Source organism: Xyrauchen texanus, chromosome 17 (assembly GCF_025860055.1).
Source record: "Xyrauchen texanus isolate HMW12.3.18 chromosome 17, RBS_HiC_50CHRs, whole genome shotgun sequence".
Lineage (NCBI taxonomy): Eukaryota > Metazoa > Chordata > Actinopteri > Cypriniformes > Catostomidae > Xyrauchen > Xyrauchen texanus.
The window spans coordinates 17,762,601-17,787,797 of NC_068292.1; the positions used below are offsets into that span (position 1 = coordinate 17,762,601).

At 39.8% G+C, this 25,197-nt stretch overlaps 1 protein-coding gene across 1 annotated transcript in view; it reads left to right on the forward strand.

Moving 5' to 3' along the window:
* LOC127657590 (cyclic AMP-responsive element-binding protein 5-like) overlaps positions 1-25,197 on the forward strand; it is a 93,934-nt gene that overhangs the window by 62,441 nt on the left and 6,296 nt on the right. Inside the window, exons 8-10 of the mRNA XM_052146448.1 lie at positions 20,049-20,360; positions 22,116-22,343; positions 24,689-24,797. Of these exons, the coding sequence (XP_052002408.1) occupies positions 20,049-20,360; positions 22,116-22,343; positions 24,689-24,797 (649 nt within the window). The remainder of the gene's footprint in view (positions 1-20,048; positions 20,361-22,115; positions 22,344-24,688; positions 24,798-25,197) is intronic.

The following is a 25,197-nucleotide window of genomic DNA, read 5'->3' on the forward strand; positions in this document are numbered from 1 at the left end:
TGTGTCTGCTTTTGTTAGCTGATCCTGATTGGGCTCTGTAGCTATTGCTTAGCCTGCCATTGAGGGGTGGCTTTTTAAGTAGAATTTTTTTGTCAGCTCCAGTCATCAGGTTGTATGTTGTGTTAGTTAAGTATCAGGATACAAAAATTACCCTATTTCTTAAAGGGATGTTTCACCCAAAAAAAGAAAGATTCTGTCATCATTTAACGCACCCACATGTTGTGCCACATCGTTTGACTTTCATGGGACAGAAAAGGAGATTTTAGGCAGAATGTTAGTCTAAGTCACCATTCACTTTCTCATTGCATTGTTTTCCATACCATGAAAACGAATGGCTGTTAGTCTTTAACATTCTGACTAATATATTCTTTCGTGTTCCTCAGAAGAAAGAAAGTCCAACGAGAACAACATGAGATTGATTAAAGGATTTTTCATTTTTGGATCAACTTGCACTATAATAATTTCCCTGGTTTTGTTGTGCAAAAGTGCACTTTATTCCATACAAATCAAATAAAAATGCAATACATTTCATAATTATTTTTATCATTTCTATTGAGATAACCAAAACTTTGTGGGCAGGGAAAATAATATTAACTAACAATGCCACAGCCTGCATGCATTTCACGATCCAATCAAATCTCAATCGATAAAATAAGCCCCATACTACATTATTCCTTGTTAAATGTATGTTGCAATGTGTTGGAAATGCAGTTTCATTTTGTTTATAACTCCTCTGAAATACAGCGTCGACAAATAAGAGGCATACAATAAAGAACAGCTACACTGAAAAAAAAGTGGTAACTGCAATTGTTATCTCAAGGATCTATTTCTACTGGATCTAACCCATAAAATTACACTTTCATTGGTGTAACCTAATTGGATAAAGATGATTTAACATGTTACTTAATAAATAAATCAAATCAATTAATTTAAATGTGAACACATTTTTAGGCTACCTGGCACATTTACAGTGTATTTTGATATCCTCAGAACTCTTAGTTTTCACAAAATGAATGTCCCTTTGCCACATGTGCTCATTTAAAGGTTTTTGCCTTCCCTCTGTCATCTTTCTCACTAACTGCATCATATATAAGATTCCTGCTTGGTGACTAAATACACCGTAAACCCAAATGAAATTGGTTCCAAATGATTAGCCTGGCAAAGCTGACACAGACCCACAGTTGTGCCAGCATGGCAAACATTTCAATCTGACTGTAACAGGCTGTGCAAACGAATTGCCTCTACCTGCTTAAAAACCTTCCCATAAGAAATCAGTTAAGTGGTCCCCAGCTCGCTGCCGCTGGCAGGGTCTTGTTTTAAGAGCCGAGCGGGGGGAGGGGAGGGGGCTCTTAAAAATGCGCTAATGGGGGTGTGGTGGAGGGAGCGGGGCATGTGCAGTTGGGCACAGCGGGGCTTAGGCTCAATGGCAAGACCCTTATTGAGTCTGGCGTCAGTGATTGGGGGGAATGGAGAGAAATAGATGGTCATCTCTTACCTTGGAGTCCACAGAGAGCAGGAACCAGTGCCAGGAAAATTACAGCTCAGATTTATGCAAAGAGGGAGAGTGAACATAAAGCACAGTACAGACCCAGAGGGCTGAAGGATGCAAGAGTTAGTGGCTGAGACGGTGAATCTATAGGACTCTGATGCATGAAACATTACACCTCTGATTTCAGCCTGCTCTGTGGTGGAAAACAAGTGTTTAACAGCACAGCCCTGACTAGTGCAGATGGTATGAATGAATCATCTTTCATATCAAATTTTGCTGTGAGATATTGTTTTATTATACTGCTTTTCATGAATTACAGCTTTTGAATTTTTTTTACATTTTGGTTGGTTCATGCTGGGCAGATGAAAGTTCAAGGATAAAAGTTGTTAACCTAAAAGTATTTGCTTCTTTTGGTAACATCTTCATTAACTGGTTTTATTCAAGTCCAAAATATATTATTTAATTTGTTTGCATTAGGTTAAGATGTGTATGACTTTCTTGCTTTTGCACAACACAAACTAGTTGTGCACCGATCAAGGAATTTGAGGCTTAAACTGATCTCCGATTTTTTAACTAAGATTAGAGAGCATCACACACAGAGGAGATATTTTAAAATAAGAAAAATATATCCATTACATGCTCCAGTGAGAAATCATTAATTTCTATGATTTGTTTGGTGTCTTTGGACACAAATCACTAATTATTAAGCAAATGCATGAAGACGTGGTGCCGTTATTGAAGGTTAAACAGTTATATCTTTTATTAGTGGTATTGTGACCAACATTAATCTGATTTAAATTGGGATCCTCACAAGATAGCGCTGGGATGAGTGACTGCTGATGTGATATTAAGAGCACCTGGAGAGCGCACATGTTTGATTGACACCGAGAGCACTACAGCTAAAAGTGCTCATGATGTCTCAAGCTGTCTCTATTGTACCACATAATGTCTGATTGTCACAGCTCATGTTACAGATTTGTGTTTGCATGTTTATTTGTTGTTTAATTCATTTTTATACCCATTGGAAGCCCCTTTATCCTCTTCCTCCTCACTGTGCAATGAGTCAGAATAACTACTGTAATGACTCTAGAAAATGAGCAACTTAATATACATGAACGTTTAATTCTTACACATTTTTAAAAACAAAACAGCATATTCATGTAAATTTTTATTTAAATTCGTGAAAGCTTAGAATTGCCAACAACTCACCCTCCAAAGGCCACACTGTCATGCTTCATGAGCTAGTGCTCATTCATTAGAGGAGCAGTGTGTATTTGTGATTCCCTGCATGCTGAAAAAAGATCGGCCCTAATTCTAGGTACGATCGGCTGATAACAGATTTAAGCAAATATCAACTGATGCAAGGGAATGGAAATTTTGAATCTCCAAAAAACATATAAAGGTAGTATATGGGATGACATGGGGGTGAGAAAGTTATGAGAGAATTTTCATTTTTGGGGGAACTATCTCTTTAAGGTAACATCTGGAGTTTTGTGAATAGTGTTACTTCAAAACAGAATCAACAAGTAGCACAGATATGTCATCCACAAAACTTTTGAGTGTTATTCATGAAACATGAGCTGAACGTTTTTTTGAATTCAATGTGTCAATTTATGCAAGAATGGATTCACGAACATTTAACACACAAGTTCCTACTGCTCATGTGTCTTGAATAAGGCCCGATATTTTGTTTTATTTCCTTAAAAAGGAACTGAAAATGTGATGCTTATTGAAATGTGGTCCTCATTTATTATCTTTTTTCAACTAGATGAAAACTTAACTTCCTGATAGTGAATGCCATGGGAACTATGATAGCTGTCCTTTATTTAGATTTGTCTTGACTATTTTGTTTGTTTTGTACACATGATATTTTAGTCCTGTTTTTGTGATGTGTAAATAATGTCAATAAAAAAGGAACTGAAAAAGTCCTGAGATTAATCACACTTAATATGTTTAATCTATAAACAGCTCTAATATTTTAAGGTGTAATTTCTGTTGCATAGGTCTACCAAAAATAAAAATAAATCAAGTACCCCCTATAACCTGCTTAAAGGAATAATTAACCATTAATTAATAATTCATCATTCACTCACTCTCATATTGTTCTAAACTGTTTGATTTTCTTCCATGGAACTGTTCGGCTGAATGACAGCCTCAGCCATAAGGAGTTATTGGTTTGTTTGCAGTTGTGTTTCATTGCCTTTCCACTATGTAAAGCGACCTTGGGTTTGTGAAAGGCGCTATATAAAATAAACTTATTATTATTATTATTATTATTGATGGCATAATTTTCATTTTTGGGTGAACTATCACTTTAAGTACTTCCTGGGGTACTCGTACCCCTGGTTGGGAAACACTGGTATACTGTAGTTGTTACACTTAAAAAGTTAAATCATTTGTAGACACTGCTATTCACTAGTGGAATTTATAAAAGTTAAGTTCAGGCCCTTCTATTTACTGTGGGAATTTACTACTGTTTACATTCCACCAGAGACTATTTAGCAGAGACGGGCCACTTCTATTCAAATGAATGGTAGAAATTGGAATGGTCAACGGATGTAGAAAAGGAAGTCTTGCCTAACAGGAAAAGAGTCAATCACCTTTTAGATGCAGACATCGTCTGTCAATGAACTCGAGAATTAAACATTTTTCTTTGTAAACAAGAGGCATACAAGAGCAGCTCCGATCTACTTGAATGTGGAAAGACTGAAATCTCCAAAACGGTTGGTCAAGATTATGATCAAAGAACATCTTTCAAATCAGCAGTAAAATCTGACAACATTGGTATCATAAATTTTGCTTCCTTACCTCAGATTATGCAAAAAAACTAAATTATTGCCAGTGACTTTAACCACAACCTTAAGTCTTTATTTCCTAAATTCCACCAGTATGTAAACTTTTCAACCAGAGGGGAAAACACTTTGGACTTACACAAACATCAGGGACGCATACAGAGCAGCAGGAGGAAACCATCAACTTGGAAGAGAATGCTGCATCTGTGTCTGGTTATTAAAGTAAGTGCATAGATGATGTTACTTTCCACAAACTTATCACCACATGGGCTGACAACAAACCATGGATGAAAGCAGAAGTCTGTGCACTGTCAGATGACAAGGCAGCCATCAGCATTGCAAGGTCCAACCTTTCCCGTGCCATCAAGTTCGCAAAACGAGCACATGCACAGAAAATCCAAGGACATTTTCAAGATAACAGAGACACTCAGTGTATGTGGCAGGCCATCCAGGCCATTACTGACTACAGCACTACTCCACAGCCCTGTGACAGTGATGCATCCCTGCCAGATGTGCTCAACAGCTTCTATGCATGGTTTGAAGCACTGAATACTACACCTGCAAGAAAAACCACACCTCTCCCAGAGGATCAGGTACTCTGCATGTCCACAGCTGATGTAAGAAGGACACTTAGCAGAGTCAATCCAAGGAAAGCTGCTAGACCTGACAACATACCTGGCCACGTGCTCAGAGAATGTGCAGATCAGCTGGCTGAGGTTCTGACTGACATCATTAATAACTCTCAGGGCCAGGCTGTCATCTCTGTCTGCTTCAAATCCTCTACCATCATACCGGTTCCAAAAAAGTCCACTGTGACCTGCCTCAATGACTACCACCAGATCAAGTCTACGCTGCCCACCTCTCAGACCCTCTACAGTTTGCATACCGACTGAACTGCCCTACTGTTGACTCCATATCCCTTGCCCTTCATCAGGTCCACCACTAAGGGGACAGCTTTCAAGGGCCCAGCTACTGGTGAGCGAGATAGATCAACTCCCCCTATAGTGCTATGGTGTCCAGAGATCGCCCGCCAGAGATTGCACACTCGCATCACACCAACATATACTGGCACGTGCACAAACTCCCCACCCCATGGTCAGCCAAGCTGAGAGGGACAAATTAGGTATAATTTTTCAGGGGCCCAGTGGGAGTTTGGATGGGCCTGTCTTCACTTAGCCTTGTCACATCTAGAAAAGAAGAACACTTATGTCAGAATGCTGTTCAAAGACTTTGGTTCAGCATTAAAACACAATAATCCCTCAAAACCTCACAGAGAATCTGAGCTCACTCAACATCAGGACTTCCCTCTGCAACTGGATCCTGGACTTCCTGACTGAGGGGCCTCAGGCAGTCCAGATGGACAACAACTGGTCAGACACCATCACACTGAGTACCGTAGCTCTGCAACCCTGATGACTCATGACTGTACTTCCAAAAATAGTACAAAGCACATCAAGTTTGCAGATGACACCATGGTGGTGGGCCTTATAAGCAACAATAATGAGTCAGATAATTGAGGTTGAGCTTTTAATGGACTGGTGTGAGAACAACAACCTGTCTATAAATGTTGACAGAACACAAGAGAGAATTATTGACTTCAGGAAGTCCTGCACTGTCCACCGCCAATGGGTCAGCTGTAGACTCAGTCAGGAGCACCAAGTTTCTGGGTCTGCACATCACAGTTAACCTCTCTTGGTCCCTCAGTACCTCACTGGCCAAGAAAGCACAGCAGCATCTCCACTTTCTGCTGCGACTGACAAGAGCAAACCTCCCCCTTTTTATCCTCACCATGTTCTACAGAGGACCATTAATACCTCATTTATCACTGTCTGGTTTGGCATTTGTAATGCTTCAGACTGCAAGGCCCTGCAATGCATTGTAAAAACTGCAAAGATAATTATTGGAACCTTTCTCCCTCCCATATCAGCCATTTATCAAACATGTTGTGTGAACAAGGCCTACAGCATCACAAAAGACACCACTGATGCCTCATACCAACACTTTGCCGTACGTACAGGCAAACACAAAAAGACTGTGCAACAGTTTCTTTATTCAAGTTGTCAGGCTCCTCAATGCCCTGATACCAAGTTCCACCACAAGAAGAAAGACTGGACTGTTGGACTGAGATAACTGTCAATTACAACTGAAGCCACTTGCACTACTGTCAATCCTTGGTACCACAACTTTATCTTTTACTTCTGTATCAGTAAATTATAACTTTTTAATAATCTTCATAGTAATACTGTCTCAGTAAATTACTTTAACAATAATTATTATCAGTAAATTACAAACTTTTTAAATAATCTTCATACCAATACTGTATCAGTAAATTATTTATTTAATTATTACTAACACTTTAATACCTCAGCTATTTCTTACTGCACTACTGCTACCATTGCAACAATCACCTGTCACTTTTGTGTTCACTATGTGTATACTGTATGTTTCCCCAACTCCCACTGTTTGTACTTATTATTATGTTAATGTTTAAGCATATTGTTTACAGTGTATTGTGTACAGTGAAGTAATTGTATTACTCACTGTGTGTTGTTACAATGGTTGTTTATTGTCATTTTTTGTAAACTGCACTGCAGACCCACTGAAACGACATTTAGTTCCAATGTATACTTGTATATGGCTGGAATGACATAGACAGAAACAGAGAAGAAAGAATGAATAGATTGACAGAAAGAGTTTTAGACAGGTAGAGTTGTCACGGATATGGTTTGGAGTATTTGGCAGTAAGTCTGGCAGACACCAAGCAAGCTCTCTATGGCACACACACACACACACATACACACACACACACACACATACACACACATACACACACACACACACATACACACACACACACACATACACACACACACACACACACGTTGGTGCAGATATCCTTATGAGGACTCTCCATAGACATAATGATTCTTATGATGTACGAACTATAGATTCTATCGCCTAACCCCACCCCTAAACCTAACCCTCACAAAAAAACTTTTACAATGTTTTTTACTATTATATGAATTATGGGGGCACTAGAAATGTCATCATAAACTACTTGAATAGCATAATACCCTTGTAATTACAGTTTGTAACCTAAACAAATGTCCTCATAAACCACCCAAACCCGCCCACACACACACAAACAAACACACACTGTCCTCTGACCTCATTCTTGTTTGATTTACTCCTTCAGCAGCAGGTGAGGCCATCCCTCTTTGCTTACACGTTTTTATTGATATTAAGTCATTTCTTCATCTGCAGCATTTATTTGTCGTCTTCTCTGTCTGTTGTCAAGATGCATCTCATGCACTTATGATGATATCATTCAAAACATGAGTGACACGAAGGAAGAGGCAATTAATAAATAGCATTAATGTGCAATTACACATCATGCCTCAGGCTTAGTAAAAGCAATGACTGAGTGAGAGAGATAAGAGGTCAGAAAGGAAAGGCTATCTATAAAATGTTTTGCATTGCTCAAAATATCTAAATGATTGATTTGCACACTGAAAAAGGGGTAATGTGCAATTGTTACTTCAAAAATCTATTTCTAATTGTTCTAACCCATAATAAGTAATTTTGTTGGTTTAACCAAATTTGTCAGATTAAATAAGAAAATTGACTTGAATAAAAGCAGTTACTTTAGATGATACCACATGAAGAACATTTTTAGATTACCTGGCCATTTATTTATGTATTTATTACAGTGATGCAGGGAACAGGATCAGAATGATGTGATTTTTAAGCTATTCAAAAGTGATTATTCAAGGTGTCGTGGAAGATATAGGACAGTTCTGTACCACCTATAGACATTGACCCTAGTCTTGTGTAGCTGGACCTTAGACGATCAGCATAGAGTGTGGCCCATATTGCTGCTTACTGTGACCAAAAACCACCCAAAGTGGCCAACCAAGTGTTGAAGTTGAAGTTGTATAAAGCCAGCCACTCATATTAGAGTTTGCCAGATTGAGAGCCCTTTCCATTTTTGTGTGTGATATGCATCAGATGTTCAGCAAACGGACTGTGGGCAGTCCTGTGGGCGTGTCCTCTAAGGATTAGACCACATCCCCACCAATATTCAGAATATTGGTCTATTAAAATGGGCTTTAATTAAAGATAAATGCATCTTGAATATTTGGTTACATGCTTGGTATTATTTCACATACAGGTGCTTCACACACTTGGTTGTCTTGGTTGTGAATCAGTTCAAGAGAATTTACCTCTGGAGGACAGACTCTCGACAGGTCAACACTTGTGTTACTGTAATGACTGTTTACTCGGTTTTGCAGTGCCAGCATTTGAGACAACACTATCATTACAGGCTAATATAGCTGCTGTTTCAGCTCTGGGGGCTCGACTCTAATGTGTGTTTACACCTAATTATGATGGACAGATGAGTCCGACTCAGTAATACACATGAGTGCTGATGTGGGATCTCTGCTTACGTCATTAGAGATGATGTACACACGTAACATAAATAGGTTATATTAGAAGTCTTCCTGTTCTGTTCATTTCTACCTGACAGTTTTGGAAGAGAAAGTTTTCCGTTTACTCTATTTGGAGGGGATTTGAGAAAGTACTTAGGTGAGAGAACTTTGTTATTATTTCTCTCTTGATTTCACCTGTTGACATGTTGGCAAATCTGGTTTCTGGTAAAACACAGTGTAAAGGATATTTAATCATTTTGAATCAGTCTAGATTGTTTAACATCTGTGATCTGAACTTTCTGGTTTCGTTTTTCAGATTTCTGCCCTTTTTGAGTGATTAATGGCTTCAGTTTTTTCTGGGCTTCAGCAACATTAGAACAGGTTTTAGCTGTCTGAATGACGTTACAAAACGATGTAATGTAATGTAATGTAATGCATGAAAGGATATCATGTCTTTCTTATTAGTAGGGTTCTTCTGCTTGACATGTATTGGTCTTTTATCTGAGAATTCACTTTGTATCCTTTTTCTCTCCATTCTGTATGTTGGCAAGAAACGTTGTTACAATTTAAACCAAAAAGGAGTTGAAAGCAATATGCCAAAGCTGCTCTTTTTCATACAAAAGAAATAAACAAAAATGATGGTTCGATTGCAATTTACTTGGTTTACTAAAAAAAATATTTATATTTTTAGCCACGATATGAACTCAGATCCCCTGGATTTATTTTTTATGTCTTATCGCACCCTGGCCACAGAAAGAGAAATAGAGAAAGAAACAAACAAACCAAGAATAAAAGCTGATGCCTCTTAAAACAAATAGCTTTTGTACACAGTATGTATTGTGGTTACTAGGGATCTGTTAAGTGTGTACTTCCTGCTTTGTGCTGTTTCACTCAGCCTCTTGTGGTGTACATGCTCATTTGGCCTCTGACCCTGTGCAGCACTCTGGGGCCCTACTCAGAGCCAGACTGATTACATTAGTACACTGATAGCAGGCGATCATCTATACACCCCACAAATGATGGATGGATTTATCTTCCTGTGGAGAAGAGAGAGAGAGACACTCCACTACCCCTTCTCACTTCCTCCCACTATTCACAGCTGGCTTACTGCCAAGCTGAAACCAACTGGCGCTTTAGATGACAAGCACCCATGCTTGTCCCCTCTGTTACTGCAGCACGGCTGCAGACAGAAGCATTCCACCATGTGGGAACTGAACACAATCTGCCAGAGAAAGAAGGAGAGAGAGATAGGTGCACAGCTGCCCAGGTCCAATCAAAGTAAAAGCAGAGTTGATTGACAGGTGGCCCAATCAGTCAGAGGTGTTTTTGTGAACTGTGACCCCAGTATGTCAAGTATGTTAATGAATGAAAGATGGCCCCTCAGCTCTAGTTATTTTGATATACTCCATCTTGGTACAGATATTAGAGCTTAATACATCTGTCACAGTTTCAGATGAGGGTTCAATTATAGTTAGATATGTTCAGTTATATGGGAAATAAACAAACATATATTGAATTCTATTAATAATTATTACATGTTTATAATTATATTAATTATTACTATTTAAATTGTATTATCTTTATTTGGGGGCCTTACTCAGCAAATGTTGATATACTGTGTCAGGTTTGAAGTGAGGGAAGGAGCGAAGGAGGCAATTCAATGGGCTTTTACAAAAACATAACAAAAACAACCAAAACTACCCTGAAGGGGAAAAACAAACGCAGTCCAATGTGACAAACCAGATGACGGGCTGGGCTGAAGCAGGGCTACAATCAAACTAACAGGACTGGACAGGAACCGACTGGCAGACAACTAACAGGGAAAAATCCACAATACATTCCACAACGAATTGGCACAACTCAAAAACACAATGGGATAAAATAGGGAAGGAAACAAGGCGATAACGAGGAGGGCAAGTGAAAACAATCAACTAATAATCAGACAGATAACAAGGCAAACAATAGGGCAGAGTTAATCACTGACTGATACGAATGTACAAGGAAATGAGAAAACACAAACCCAAGTGCATTCACACAGCACAAGACAAAACAAAAATGTCTGGATTCAGCCACAGAGTAAATCAATCAAACCAACTGAAGTGGCTGAATCCAGACACAAGACATAAAACAGACATAGAATATGTACATGTCAGGGCTCTGACACAAAGCGGAAAAAACTAAAGGCGGAACCCTGACATACTGTATGCGATTAGTTGTGATTAATTAGATTAATTAAACGGTAATTAATTCAATAAAAACAATTAGCGATTGACAGCCCTAATTTAAACATTTATTTACTTAAGTTGGAGTGTGTTATTTTTTTCAGTGTGAAAATAATTTCTCAGCTTAATATGCAGAGATGATTACTAAAAGTGAGCCATTTGTTTGTTAATTTTGCCAAAAAGTGTTTCAAACCGTGACTCTTTAGGCTATGCTCTGTTTGTTTTAGTGGCTCAACATGTTTGGGACAGAACTATCCGTTTTTTCAGGCAATGGAAGACAGGCAGAGGAAACCGTCCATTTGGAAACACTCAATATTATTGCAACTACATTTAGTGCATTTAATGGCACAGAAATTATTGTACTTTTTTTTTTTTACCTTTAACTAGATAAATCATTTTCCATTTAACCAATTTGCCTGGGGAAAAAAATCTTTGATAATTCCATGTCATTGTAATTTTTCATTACTATCATTCAGTTATCAACAGTGTATCATCTTCTGACACACAAATCATGGTTAGAATTACAGTTTTTCTGAATTGCTAAAACACATTTCTTGAAACCTTCACCCATTTTCTCACAACTTTAAACACAAAACCAAATCTTCAAACTACATTCACAAAACCCCTGACTCTTCTGGCCAAATCAAACAATCACCTCAAAACCATTTAACCTGTGCTTTCAGATCATACACACGGCAAGTCAATATAAACACTACAGAGCATTCATTAGACAGTATATCATAAAATAGAGAACACGCCATCCAGGGCATGTATTTACAGAATGTTTATTATAAATAGTAAGCACATTTTGCAATGAATGTCAAAAAAGTATAGTTATCACAACTTACAGTAGTACAGTGAATATATTGTATACTGTCAGTATTGCAAGTAATACAGTATTTACAGTAATGTCTGTAAAAATACAGAAGTCCAACTGCAAAACCCCAGAGAACAAAGAACACTAAATAAAAAATACATTACAGTACACTCACTCAAAAACTTTGTGCAACTTCAAAATCAAAGTCAATGAGAGATTAATTCTGCCTCAAAATCAAGTTTTCACATCATTAGAAACAAGTGTGAACAATTTTGAGTCATTGTGTGTAAATGATGACAACTGTGTTGTAACTTGTGCTGCCTGTGTTTACTGTTTTGCAACACAAGTGCATCACTGTGCAGAATGTATTTTAGTAAGTGAGAATGTGTTTAGAGTTTTGAAAAAAAAAAGTTATTGATTCGACAAATGGGTTTAGGCCACTGAGCTTGTGGTTCAAAAAAGGGGTTTAGTGTTTTAGCAGTTCAGAAAAACTATAATAGTAAATGTATCAGCTCACACTTCATTTCAGTTAATTTATTAAAACATGAAATAATGAAACCAAAAATATTTCTAAATTCAAATTACACTTCAAACTAAATGAAAATATAATCAAAACAATTAAATGTTCCAAAAACATTTTACACTCTCTTTATAGGACAGCTTTTGCAGTAACTTAAAAATCACTCTGTGACAACAGGTGGAAAAAAACTGTAACAAGGTTTAAAATGGGAAAGGAGGAGGCAGGAACCAGACGAACAGTGAAATTAATATTTAAAATAACTTAAACATAAACACACACACACACACACACACACGGCAGCTGTGTGTGGCTCTCTCATTCCCGAACTGCCACATCCCTTTGTACTTATCCCTCTGCTCGGCTGATTAGCCTGATTGGGGGCCGGGTGTGTGTAGTCACGGCCAAGCCCCGCCCTCCTCCTCGTCACAAATACCAATACAAATTAGATCATAAATACAACTGTAAATGTAAACACAATAATAATTTAAAATAAACCATGACCTATAGATAGTTAACACAAATCGAATACATTTTTATTTCATAAGACGGCTACAACAGTGATTTTCAGGGACATAATTTGATGCGCCCACATGTTGTGTGAATACACCTACAGTTAGCGCAAACACTCCCACCCACGTCCACTTGCGCTTTGTATTGCACTTAGATTTAGCACTCTCATGAAAACTGGATAATATGTAGTGTAAGTTTGTTTTGCATGTAGCGCTGTGTGTTTTTCACTCACAAAAATAGAGCCCTTAAATTGATTTATAATATAAAAACCTTTAAACAGTTTTTTTTTTAATAAATTTTTTATTGTATACTTCTGATTGAAGCATTAATGTATAATAATGTTACATTAGAAGTAAGACAAAACCAGCCAGATCTGTTCCTCTTCACTGCAACATAAAACTTAATACCAGGCTGGAAAAAATAGGAAATAGAAATTGTTGTTGTCTCACTGTGGCTGGCGGTGTTTTCTTAACTAGATGTGGAAAATGTTTTGCGTAACAGCACAAATGTTGATTAAGGCAATAGAGGGTCATTAGATGCAGTATTGGCAAGGATTAGTGTGGGGTAAGGTGCAGATGGTGCTCTCGAGAAGGCAGAGAGGACTGGCATTTCCAGATGTTATGGAGGGATGGAATGGCTTTGCTTGGCTTGAAGAGACTGAAGGACCAGCAACTTATTACAGTAAATCAGTTTGGGTTTGTTGTGGTAAATAGCAACCTGGATGACTCAGAAAATAAAGACATCTTGAAAAGAAAGACTTGGATCAATTCTGTTTTGATTTGTATTTAGATGCCTGATCAAAATATTTCCTGTTGACCATAGTGTAGTTATGTCTGAGTGCTTGTTTTTGTTGGATAAAGAGGAGAGGAGAGGAGAGGAAAGGAGAGGAGAGGAGAGGAGAGGAGGACCGGAGAGAGGAGAGGAGAGGGAGAGGACCAGAGAGGAGAGGAGAGGAGAGAGAGAGAGAGGGTAGAACAGGAGAGAAGAGGTGAGGAGAGGAGAGGAGAGGAGAGGGCAGGACAGGACAGGAGATGAGAGGAGAGGAGAGGAGAGGAGAGAAGAGAGGGTAGAACAGGACATGAGAGGAGAGGAGAGGAGAGGAAAGTACAGGAGATGAGAGGAGAGAGGAGAGGAAAAGACAGGAGAAGAGAAGAGAAGAGAAGAGAAGAGAAGAGAAGAGAAGAGAAGAGAAGAGAAGAGAAGAGAAGAGAAGAGAACAACATGATGGAAGGGTCATGGCTTATTTTTTCTGTCATTCTTTATATGACTGTAGATATCATTTAGTAGAATTGAGTTTTATGAGATTTTATCAGATATTTTAGAGATTTGACATGATACAGGAGTTGCTTGTGTAATTTAGTTTGATTTTCAGACTTACTCCAAAAATGTATTTAAGTAATCAGTATTTTTGTCTTTTTATACCTATGCCTAAATACCTAAACAACTTTAAAGTAAGTACATTGCATAAATGTGATTAAATGTGGTAAAAGTTTTTCTTACACCATTTTTTATTTATTTTTTTGCGACAAAAATTATTTTGACAAAACAACATTTGATCACGTTTATACTCGTGAGCGTGGGATGTGTATTCCATTGCTCTCGTGCACTCTCATAACACAGGAGAGCAAAATTCTGTAAAGATTTCCACTAAATAATACATTAGATTTCAGTTTGTTTCTCATCAAACCATGTCATATGCCTTCAGAATAAGGCATGAGTTTCATACAATAATTTATTAGACTTATAAATGATACTTTTGCATCCTTTATGAAGCCTATGGAGGTGGTCACCATAAAGTGCCATTGTATGACATCACTGAGCAATTATTTATTAGTAGTAATTATTTCCCAGGGTGTGAGGCGACGGGCGGGTGTGGGGATACTCACGAGCCCCCGGCTGAGCGCCACTACCTTGGAGTTTACCCCGGTGGACGAGAGGGTCGCCTCCCTACGCCTACAGGTTGTGGGGGGGAAAACGCTGACTGTTGTCTGTGCATATGCACCGAACAGCAGTTCAGAGTATTCGGCCTTCTTGGAGACCCTGAATGGAGTCCTGAATAGGGCCCCAGTAGGGGACTCCATAGTGATGCTGGGTGACTTCAACGCACACGTGGGAAATGACAGGGACACCTGGAAAGGCGTGATTGGGAGGAACGGCCTCCCCGATCTGAACTCAAGTGGATGTTTGTTATTAGATTTCTGTGCTAGTCATGGATTATCTATAACAAACACCATGCTCGAACATAAGGATGCTCATAAGTGTACGTGGTACCAGAGCACCCTAGGCCGAAGGGCGATGATCGATTTTGTAATCGTGTCGTCGGATCTGAGGCCATATGTTTTGGACACTCGGGTGAAGAGAGGGGCCGAGCTGTCAACCGATCACCATCTGGTGGTGAGTTGGGTCAGGGGGTGGGGAAAGACTCTGGACAGACCTGGGAAGCCCAAGCGAGTAGTGCGGGTGAACTGGAAACGTTTGGAGGAGGTCCCTGTCCGTGAGATCTTCAACTCACACCTCCGGCGGAGCTTTTCAGGCATCCCTGCGGAGGTTGGGGACATTGAACCGGAGTGGGCAATGTTGAAAGCTTCCATTGCCGAAGCCACGGTGAGAGCTGCGGCCTAAAGGTTTTAGGTGCCTCTAGGGGTGGTAACCCTCGAACACCGTGGTGGACACTGGTGGTCAGGGAAGCCGTCCGACTGAAGAAAGAGGCCTTCCGGGATTTGTTGTCCCGGAGGTCTCCGGAGGCAGTTGCAAGGTACCGACAGGCCAGAAGGGCTGCGGCCTCGGCCATGGGGGAGGCAAAGCAGTGGGTGTGGGAAAAGTTCGGAGAAGCCATGGAGAAGGACTTTCAGTCCGCACCAAAGTGCTTCTGGAGAACCGTCCGCCACCTTAGGAGGGGGAAACGGGGAACCATCCAAGCTGTATACAGCAAAGATGGGACGCTGTTGACCTCAACCGAGGAGGTTATTGGGCGGTGGAAGGATGGGGATCTCATCGCTGCTTTTTGCAGATGATGTTGTCTTCATGTCATCATCGGTCCGTGACCTTCAGCTCTCACTGGATCGCTTGGCAGTCGAGTGTGATGCAGCTGGGATGAGGATTAGCACCTCTAAATCTGAGGCCATGGTTCTCAGCAGGAAACCGATGGAGTGCGTACTCCAGTTAGGGAAGGAAATATTGTCCCAAGTGAAGGAGTTCAAGTACCTCGGGGTCTTGTTCACGAGTGAGGGGACAATGGAGCGGGAGGTTGGCCGGAGAATCGGGGCAGCGGGGGCGGTATTGCACTCGCTCTATCGCACTGTTGTCACGAAAAGAGAGCTGAGCCGAAAGGCAAAGCTCTCGATCTACCGGTCAATTTTTTTTCCTACCCTCACCTATGGTCATGAAGTCTGGGTCATGACCGAAAGAACTAGGTCGCGAGTACAAGAGGCCGAAATGGGCTTCCTCAGAAGGGTGGCGGGCTTCTCCCTTAGAGATAGGGTGAGGAGCTCAGTCATCCTTGAGGAGCTCGGAGTAGAGCCGCTGCTCCATTGCGTCGAAAGGAGTCAGTTGAGGTGGTTTGGGCATCTGGTAAGGATGCCCCCTGGCCGCCTCCCTAGGGAGGTGTTTCAGGCACATCCAGCTGGGAGGAGGCCTCGGGGAAGACCCAGGATTAGGTGGAGAGATTACATCTCCAAACTGGCCTGGGAAAGCCTCGGGGTCCCCCAGTCAGAGCTGGTTAATGTGGCTCGGGATAGGGAAGTTTGGGGCAGCTGCCCCCGCGACCCGACTTCGGATAAGCGGTTGAAGATGGATGGATGGATAGTATTTATTTATATATTTATTTTTTTCCCTTTTATTATATGGGGTATATATCTGTCCCTTTAAAACAAAACATATACAGTACATACACTCACCTAAAGGATTATTAGGAACATCATACTAATACTGTGTTTGACCCCCTTTCGCCTTCAGAACTGCCTTAATTCTACGTGGCATTGATTCAACAAGGTACTGAAAGCATTCTTTAGAAATGTTGGCTCATATTGATAGGATAGCATCTTGCAGTTGATGGAGATTTGTGGGATGCACATCCAGGGCACGAAGCTCCCGTTCTACCACATCCCAAAGATGCTCTATTGGGTTGAGATCTGGTGAGTGTGGGGGCCATTTTAGTACAGTGAACTCCTTGTCATGTTCAAGAAACCAATTTGAAATAATTTGAGCTTTGTGACATGGTGCATTATCCTGCTGGAAGTAGCCATCAGAGGATGGGTACATGGTGGCCATAAAGGGATGGACATGGTCAGAAACAATGATCAGGTAGGCCGTGGCATTTAAACGATGCCCAATTGGCACTAAGGGGCCTAAAGTGTGCCAAGAAAACATCCCCCACACCATTACACCACCACCACCAGCCTGCACAGTGGTAACAAGGCATGATGGATCCATGTTCTCATTCTGTTTACGCCAAATTCTGACTCGACCATCTGAATGTCTCAACAGAAATCGAGACTCATCAGACCAGGCAACATTTTTCCAGTCTTCAACTGTCCAATTTTGGTGAGGTCTTGCAAATTGTAGCCTCTTTTTCCTATTTGTAGTGGAGATGAGTGGTACCCGGTGGGGTCTTCTGCTGTTGTAGCCCATCCGCCTCAAGGTTGTGTGTGTTGTGGCTTCACAAATGCTTTGCTGCATACCTCGGTTGTAATGAGTGGTTATTTCAGGCAAAGTTGCTCTTCTATCAGCTTGAATCAGTCGGCCCATTCACCTCTGACCTCTAGCATCAACAAGGCATTTTCGGCCCACTGGACTGCCGCATACTGGATGTTTTTCCTTTTCACACCATTCTTTGTAAACACTAGAAATGGTTGTGCGTGAAAATCCCAGTAACTGAGCAGATTGTGAAATACTCAGACCGGCCCGTCTGGCACCAACAACCATGCCACGCTCAAAATTGCTTAAATCACCTTTCTTTCCAATTCTGACATTCAGTTTGGATTTCAGGAGATTGTCTTGACCAGGACCACTCCCCTAAATGCATTGAAGCAACTGCCATGTGATTGGTTGATTAGATAATTGCATTAATGAGAAATTGAACAGGTGTTCCTAATAATCCTTTAGGTGAGTGTATATTATGCTTCTAAATTAATGTATTTTAAGAATATTAAGATATTTTTCAGAAAAACAATAAAAAAATATACTCATTAAGAATGATTCTTTGCACTGTTCTCTAAAATCTGGTCAAGGTTGGATTATATTTGCTTGACTTCATTTAATGTTTTATATTATTTATCTGACTCATTCCTTGTTGTGTTTGTTTTTGTGAACCTCAGGCCCATTTCTTATAAAATCAGTCTACCTGCTCGGCTCTTGTGGAAATATATACTGTAGACTCAACACTCTCTAAAAATACTCCTCCTAGTTTATTCCCCCTTGGCTCACATCTGAGAAAGCCATAATGAATGGACGCAGACATAGAAATATATATGCCCATGATAATATACTTTTTTTTTCATGATGTCTACATGTGCTGTCAACAGATCAAACCATTGGACATATTTTGAAGAGATGTATGTTTATATTTGTGGCTTTTTTCAGCCCCCTAAGTTGTCTTATTGAGCTGCCCAGAAAAACAGCTCTATGTGAGAGAGAGCAGTGAGGTAAACACATTCCAAACACAGACGTGCTTTGAGTGTCTCTAGAGTCATAGACTCCAAGACCAGCCCTGGGTGAAAGTTTGAGTAGACCACACGGTTGGATCAACACTTCGTAGGCTGTAGGGGAAATGGGCAAATCGGGCGAGAGAGTCCTCGGGGGCTTCTCGCTGCCAAATCCCCACCTGACTGGGCTCTCACTTCAGATGAAGCTCTTATAGTGACGACAGATAGTGCAGTTTTGTGTTTGGGAGTGTAAGAGGGTGTGTAGGTGTGCGGGTGAGAGGGTAAATGGAAGTGACTTGCTTAGCATGAAAAAATCTAAATTATCTTGTTGTTTATTGCTCTTATGCCATCCCAAATGTGTATGACTTTCTTTCATCTGCTGAACACAAATACATTTTTTTAGAAGGATTTCTCAGTTGTTTTGGTCCATACAATGTCTCCAGTGGTTAAATCAATATCTTTACAAGTGATGTGATAGGTGTGGGTGAGAAACAGATTACATTCACATTCTTCTTCTTGTGTTTTGGGTGATTCACATTGCATATCACCCCCTACTGGGCAGGAAGAAAATTTTTGAGCAAACTTGTACTTAAAAATGTATCTCTTTATCACCCACACCTATCATATGACTTCTGAAAATATGGATTAAAACACTGGAGTCGTATGGATTACTTTTATGTGCTTTTTTGAGTGTCCAAATTTTGGCACCCATTCACTTGCATTTTATGGACCTGCACAGCTGAGATATTCTTCTAAAAATCATAATTTGTATTCTGCAGAAGAAAGAAAGAAAGTCATACACATGTGGGATGGCATTAGGGTGAATAAATGATGTGACCATTTTAATTTTGGGGTGAACTATCCCTTTAAAGTTCATTACAAATGTGGCAAGTGGTCACATTTGATCAATAAGAATAAGTGAAGTCACTCACTGGTTGATTGAACAGACAGCCACATTTTTATCATGTTAAGTGAAATTTAAACAAAGTCACTGTAAAATGCCATGTTTTATTAATATTATTGTCTTTTATTCATTCTAATATCTAAACATCCTAAATTTACTTGAAAAGAAAAATGTCTAAATATATTAAATGGATTGTTCACTATAAATGAAATATTCTGTCATTATTTACTCACATTAATGTTGTTCCAAATACTTGTGACTTTTGTCTGTGGAACTTCAAAGGTGGTGTTAGGCAGAAAGTTTGCCTTGGTCACCATTAACTTTCATTTTTGGGTGAAATATCCTTTGAAGACATATCATCAGAGAACATATCTTAAATTAAATTAGTTTTTCTTTCCTTGTTTATTTATTTATTTACTTAGCTAGTTAGTTAGTTAATTAGTTAGTTTTATAATTAGTTAAAATAAACATAATTCAAGAAGTGTTCTCTGAAAGAAGTCTTAATATGCAGTTTTGCCTCTCAAGTATATTTATAATGTTTTGATTTTTTTTTTTTTTTTTGCTCTCGTGTTCCCAAGTGTTAGTCAACATGACAAGTTCAAAAGTCAGTATCTTTCAAATTTTGTGCAGTATGCTGAATAAAATGGGCTTTTTACATGGAAAATTTTAAACTTGCTGGACTTTACACTAATATGTACCTTTTCCCCCATTTGTCTACTCAGAGACTAAAAGCTGCCCTTGCTCACCATCAAGGGGGCATGGCGAATGGAAGCATGAACACCATGGGTCATATGATGGAGATGATGTCATCGCGGCAGGAGCAGGGCGGGCACCACCACCTGCACTCCCTCCCTCACCAGCACATGCAGGGCCCACCTCACGGATACCCGCACCATGCCCACCATCACCTCGGCCATGCACAGAGCAGCCATCATCACCCACAGAGCCACGGGCACCACAACTCCCACCCATCCCACCTCCACCCTGCACATGGACATCAGACCTCTCCACATCCACCCATGCACTCTTCGCAGGTACTGAAATGGGTTGAGATGGGACAGATTTATTTGGGATGTGGAGATTCTAAAAGGGCAATATTTGGGTCAAGCTGATTGGAGTAGAGTGCATACGTTGTGTTTTGGTTATCATGGGATAAAGGTATACTGTCCTGCCCTGTGCAAACAAAATTTTTTTTTTTAAACAAAAATACATTCTTTTAGACTATGATCTTTCCTGTGACAGATTGGTTTGGCTCAACTGTCCTCAGATTCAGAGAAAACTGAGTGAAACTGTTATAATCCACATTTGGCCTGACAAGCAAAAATCTATGAAGCCATTTTCTCAGTTTCAGTATTGCCGCAGTAACTGCAGTCTGGCTTTGTAGGGCAGTGGTGTTCCAACAATGTTTCTTGACTAGCTTAACCAGTAAGGGGCCGTTCACACCAAATGCATCCTCGCACTAAAGTAAGCTAGACACAGCACAATTAATAGAGCAAATGGTCTAACTGCATCTAAGAATGCGACGCTCCTGTGTGAGATGGTAAAAAAGAGAGAGAGAAGTCACACAACAGCCAAAGACATCTGTCTAGTGGATGTTTACATAGGAAAACTATAGAAAACAGACTTTCTAAGAAGTTCTTGGTCAACCATTATCATGAGAAAAAACATGCTATTCGACCAGCTTTGCCAGCTAAGTTTTGCTGGGTGACAGGATGGCCTGCATCAATCCAGCACTAACCAGCATAAACCATCCTGGACCATGCCAGACTTTTCAGCAGGGATATGATGTGTAGTTAGACTAATTGAGTTCAGTTGAACATAGTTGAATTTAATTTAAGCTAAGGCTTGAACTGAGTAGAATTAGTATGCTATTTTGAATCAACCTGGAAAATCTTAAACAGTGGCCACTTTATGAATGTCTCAAAAGGCTGCCATGAAATGAAAATTCTAGCTTTGAAGGATGAAGTCTTGTGTCTACTTAGAATTCTTCTCAGGTCTTGACCATTGCAGCAAGACTACTTAGGCTGTGTATGACTAAATCCAGCTTTTTGTGATTCAGAAATTCTGGCTCTAATGTATTATTAAGCCAAAGAGGGGGCTCTGTATACATACAAACCATCAAAGCCACTGCATTTTCTATTGCCCTCCAGAAAGCTGTAATGATCTGAAGACGGCAAATACAGCAATTGCCAAGCACATGTCAAAGAAGGTTTTTGTGGGCCTGGTAGCAGCCCTGGTTCTCAGGGTGTCATTGAACATTCGTCTGAGTGAACGTGTGCAGTGGAAAACTGGGCCCTGACACCTCTTTATGAGGGTGGGGCAGCCTGTAAATCAAACTTTTGTTTCTCACACCCAGATGTCCATCATTGGGCTGTAGGGCCACATGTACAGGGCACATGTTGTTTTTAAGAAAACTTCCAGACAGGAAGTTGCTGGCTGGAAAGGTCTGAGCGTGGGGTGCACTGCGTGGTCCGAGGAAGGCTGTTGGACTGGTACTTGGCCTGCAGCCAGGCCTATGAATGTGATACCTCTGGGGAGAATCTAATGTCAGACCATGGCAATGTTCACACAGTCAGTGTTTGGGATTAACAACCGTATTTACTAACAGGTGTGACTCTCAATTTGTGACACTCTCAAGTGGCTTGATTTCTGTCTGTGTGAACAAAAATTATTCTCTATTCTCAAGATAGCTGTTAATAACACCAGTATCCATTGACGACTTCCGTGACACTGGAAAGTTTTACTGACAACCATTGTGCTGCTGTGAATATTTGTCTCGTTTTTCACAGTTATCTCCAGCAGCGCATCAAATGCAGCCAACACAGACCCTCCAGTCCCCGCCACCCAATGGAGGTCGTCGCAGACGAGTCATGGACGAAGACCCTGATGAGCGCAGACGGAAGTTTCTGGAAAGGAATCGTGCAGCCGCAACACGCTGCAGACAGAAAAGGAAAGTTTGGGTGATGTCTCTTGAAAAGAAAGCGGAGGAACTCACCCAAACCAACATGCAGCTGCAGGTCAGAATCCAGCCCAAGTCACTCATTCTCACTCTTCTCCTCAACTAAAAGCCTCTGTTCTTAAGAGTTAAAACGCACTTGACGTTGGAACACACACTGAGATGTATTTCACACAGGGCCTCATATTTCACTCAGTATTAGCTTAATCTAGACCACAGAAGCTCATAAACACCCTTCATTTGACAGCTGAAGCTGCTGTAGATGGAGAGCTGTGTGGAGGGTAGGGTCAAAGGGTTATTGAGGTCTACAGAGTAACCAGAGCACAGCCAGCTGCAGCTCAGTGTGTGGTTTGTAGTCCAGTAAAACCTCAGAGCGTTACAGCACATGAGAGATTCCCCTTTGAACGCATCCATTTAGACTCTCAATAGACCTTGCATTTGCATAGAGATATACCTAAAATATTGATGCTCAATGTCAATGTTAATGTAAGTCTGTATTTGGTGGATGTGTAGGGTCCATGGCACATCATTCACTCTCACTGTTTTTAGTTTATCTGAAATACCTCATTCTGATCAGTCAATCGTAGTATTTCTTCTCACATTAAAATTAGCCAATATTTTAAAATAAAAAGGTGAATAGGTCTTGCATCATCCTAAAGTTGTTTATTTTGTGATAATGACCAGCTGATTGAACATTGTCCCTTTTTCATGCTACTATTCTAGTGCTTCTTAGTATTGGGCTATTCCATATCAGTTCAACCAAATTTGTACTTCGGACCTTTGTTTTGTCAGGTAAGAAAAACTAGCTTCATACGATGTGGCCAACATTTGGTTTACGATTATTGAAAATGGGTAAAATCGAACAATTTACGCATGGAACCACACTGAGAGCCCCATATCTCTGGGGCTTTTTTTCAATTAGGGCTTTTAAAATGAAGATACAAAAAGGAAAGTTTGTTCTGAATCAAAATCTAAAAGGATACTAAGATTTCTTTAATACCTCTTGAGTTATAGGCACTCCAACTCCAACATTTTTGACTCACATCATTGGCATATAATGCAACAAGGGGAGCTTAAGTCAACTGATTTTAGTAATAGACTTATCTATCTCTGTGTAAAAATAAAATAATGGTGCTGTCACCTTTGTAAAATATTTTTTTTTTTATGTAATTTAGCTCTAAAGTCATTGGTGGAAATTGTAATTTTGACCCATCTCTACAAAATAATGGATTACTTGGATTATCCATGACATTTAATATTTTAGCTTTCATTTTTTTAGCTCTTCATTTACGGTGTGTATTTCTTTCAACAGTAAAAAAAAAATATATTAAAAAACAACATTTTAAGGCCAGAGACCTCTGCTTGAGTTGACACAATGACCCTCTTTCTTTATTGTTAATCTGCTAATTTGTCATTTAGTTAATGCTTATAAGATGCTTTTATCTAAGGTTTAGTGTCTTTCTCAAAAGCACTATGGTGATAATTATTGTCACCTGTTGTGGGGTTTGAACCAGCCCAGATCATTACCACTAAGCTACACAATTCTCTTATTAAAAGTTCCCACCTACAATGAAACAAAACATGTTAAATATGTTAGTTTTTCATTGCTATTGCATAGTTTGACAAGGAGGGACAGAAAGCTCATCGACACAGGCTTGTTTTGCCTTTTGTGAAGTATTCACCCCACATTCATGGACATGGTACCTGTCAGAGTGGGGTTTATTCTCCACCAAGCATCCCTGAAACAGTGCTGTCTTTTCATATTGGTTCTGCCAGATTGTTTAATCAAATTCAAGAACCATGTCTGATCAGATGCTCATGTTGCCCACAACTGTTATTGCAGTGAAGTCACCGCCTGTTCATTATGAGGTTTTCTAATGAGACTCAGACGTGTCTGGCCTTTAGTTCAGTGTGTCTACTGGGAGGTTTGATGTGAGGCTGCCAGTCCATCTAAGACCTTCCAACATGTTTGTCATGATTATGTTAAGTTATGTATGGGTGTATGACAAAAACAGAACATTGTAAACATGTGTCTTTGTTTAAATTTGTTTGCATACTAAAGAGCCAAGAGGCTAACCATTGTAAATGTTCCCAAACACGGCTTAAGCTTAATCTTAAACTAAGGAGGAATTTCAACCATCTTTAACAATTAAATCCAGCCAAACTGTATCCAGGAAACGTATTCTTTGTGAAGTATACATGCTTTTATCTGGTTCTGCATAAGTAATGAGGAACATTTAGTTTTGATTACTTTATGTTGCTAAACACCAGTGACAATATTTAGTTTTATCTCTGTATTCAAAGCGTGTGATCGGAGATTTTACTTTCTAGCAACAATTTATTCCATTCCTGTAAGCAATGAGAGAATGTTTCTGAATGTTTTGTTTTTCTTGTGTTTGTCGGCAGAATGAGGTCACCATGTTAAAGAATGAAGTGACACAACTGAAACAGCTTTTGTTGACACATAAGGACTGCCCCATCACCACCATGCAGAAAGAGTCGCAAGGTTACCTCAGTGAGTATTGACATACACATAATCACACACAATATGGCCAGAGGTGACACTTCATATGGCAGATGCATTGTGTATCGTTGTCTATTTTAATATAGATACACAGTAAGGCACACCCATTGATAAAGATACTTGTGACATTTTGAAATGTATGGAAGCTGCCACTCCCTGGGGTTAGGGGAAAAACATTCTCATTTTCTCAGTCACTGAAAATGTTGTTGCCTTGGCAGTGCTTGTGATGCAAGCAGAAGGAAAATAACTTTTCGTCAAAACATGATACATTTAAATGTTCCCATTATCACTTTGAAGTAAATGCTTTCTGTAAATGTCTTTCTGAACATCCAAATTCATGACTAATCTGAGATGAATAAAAAAAACAATAAAAATGTGGTTTTTATTATGG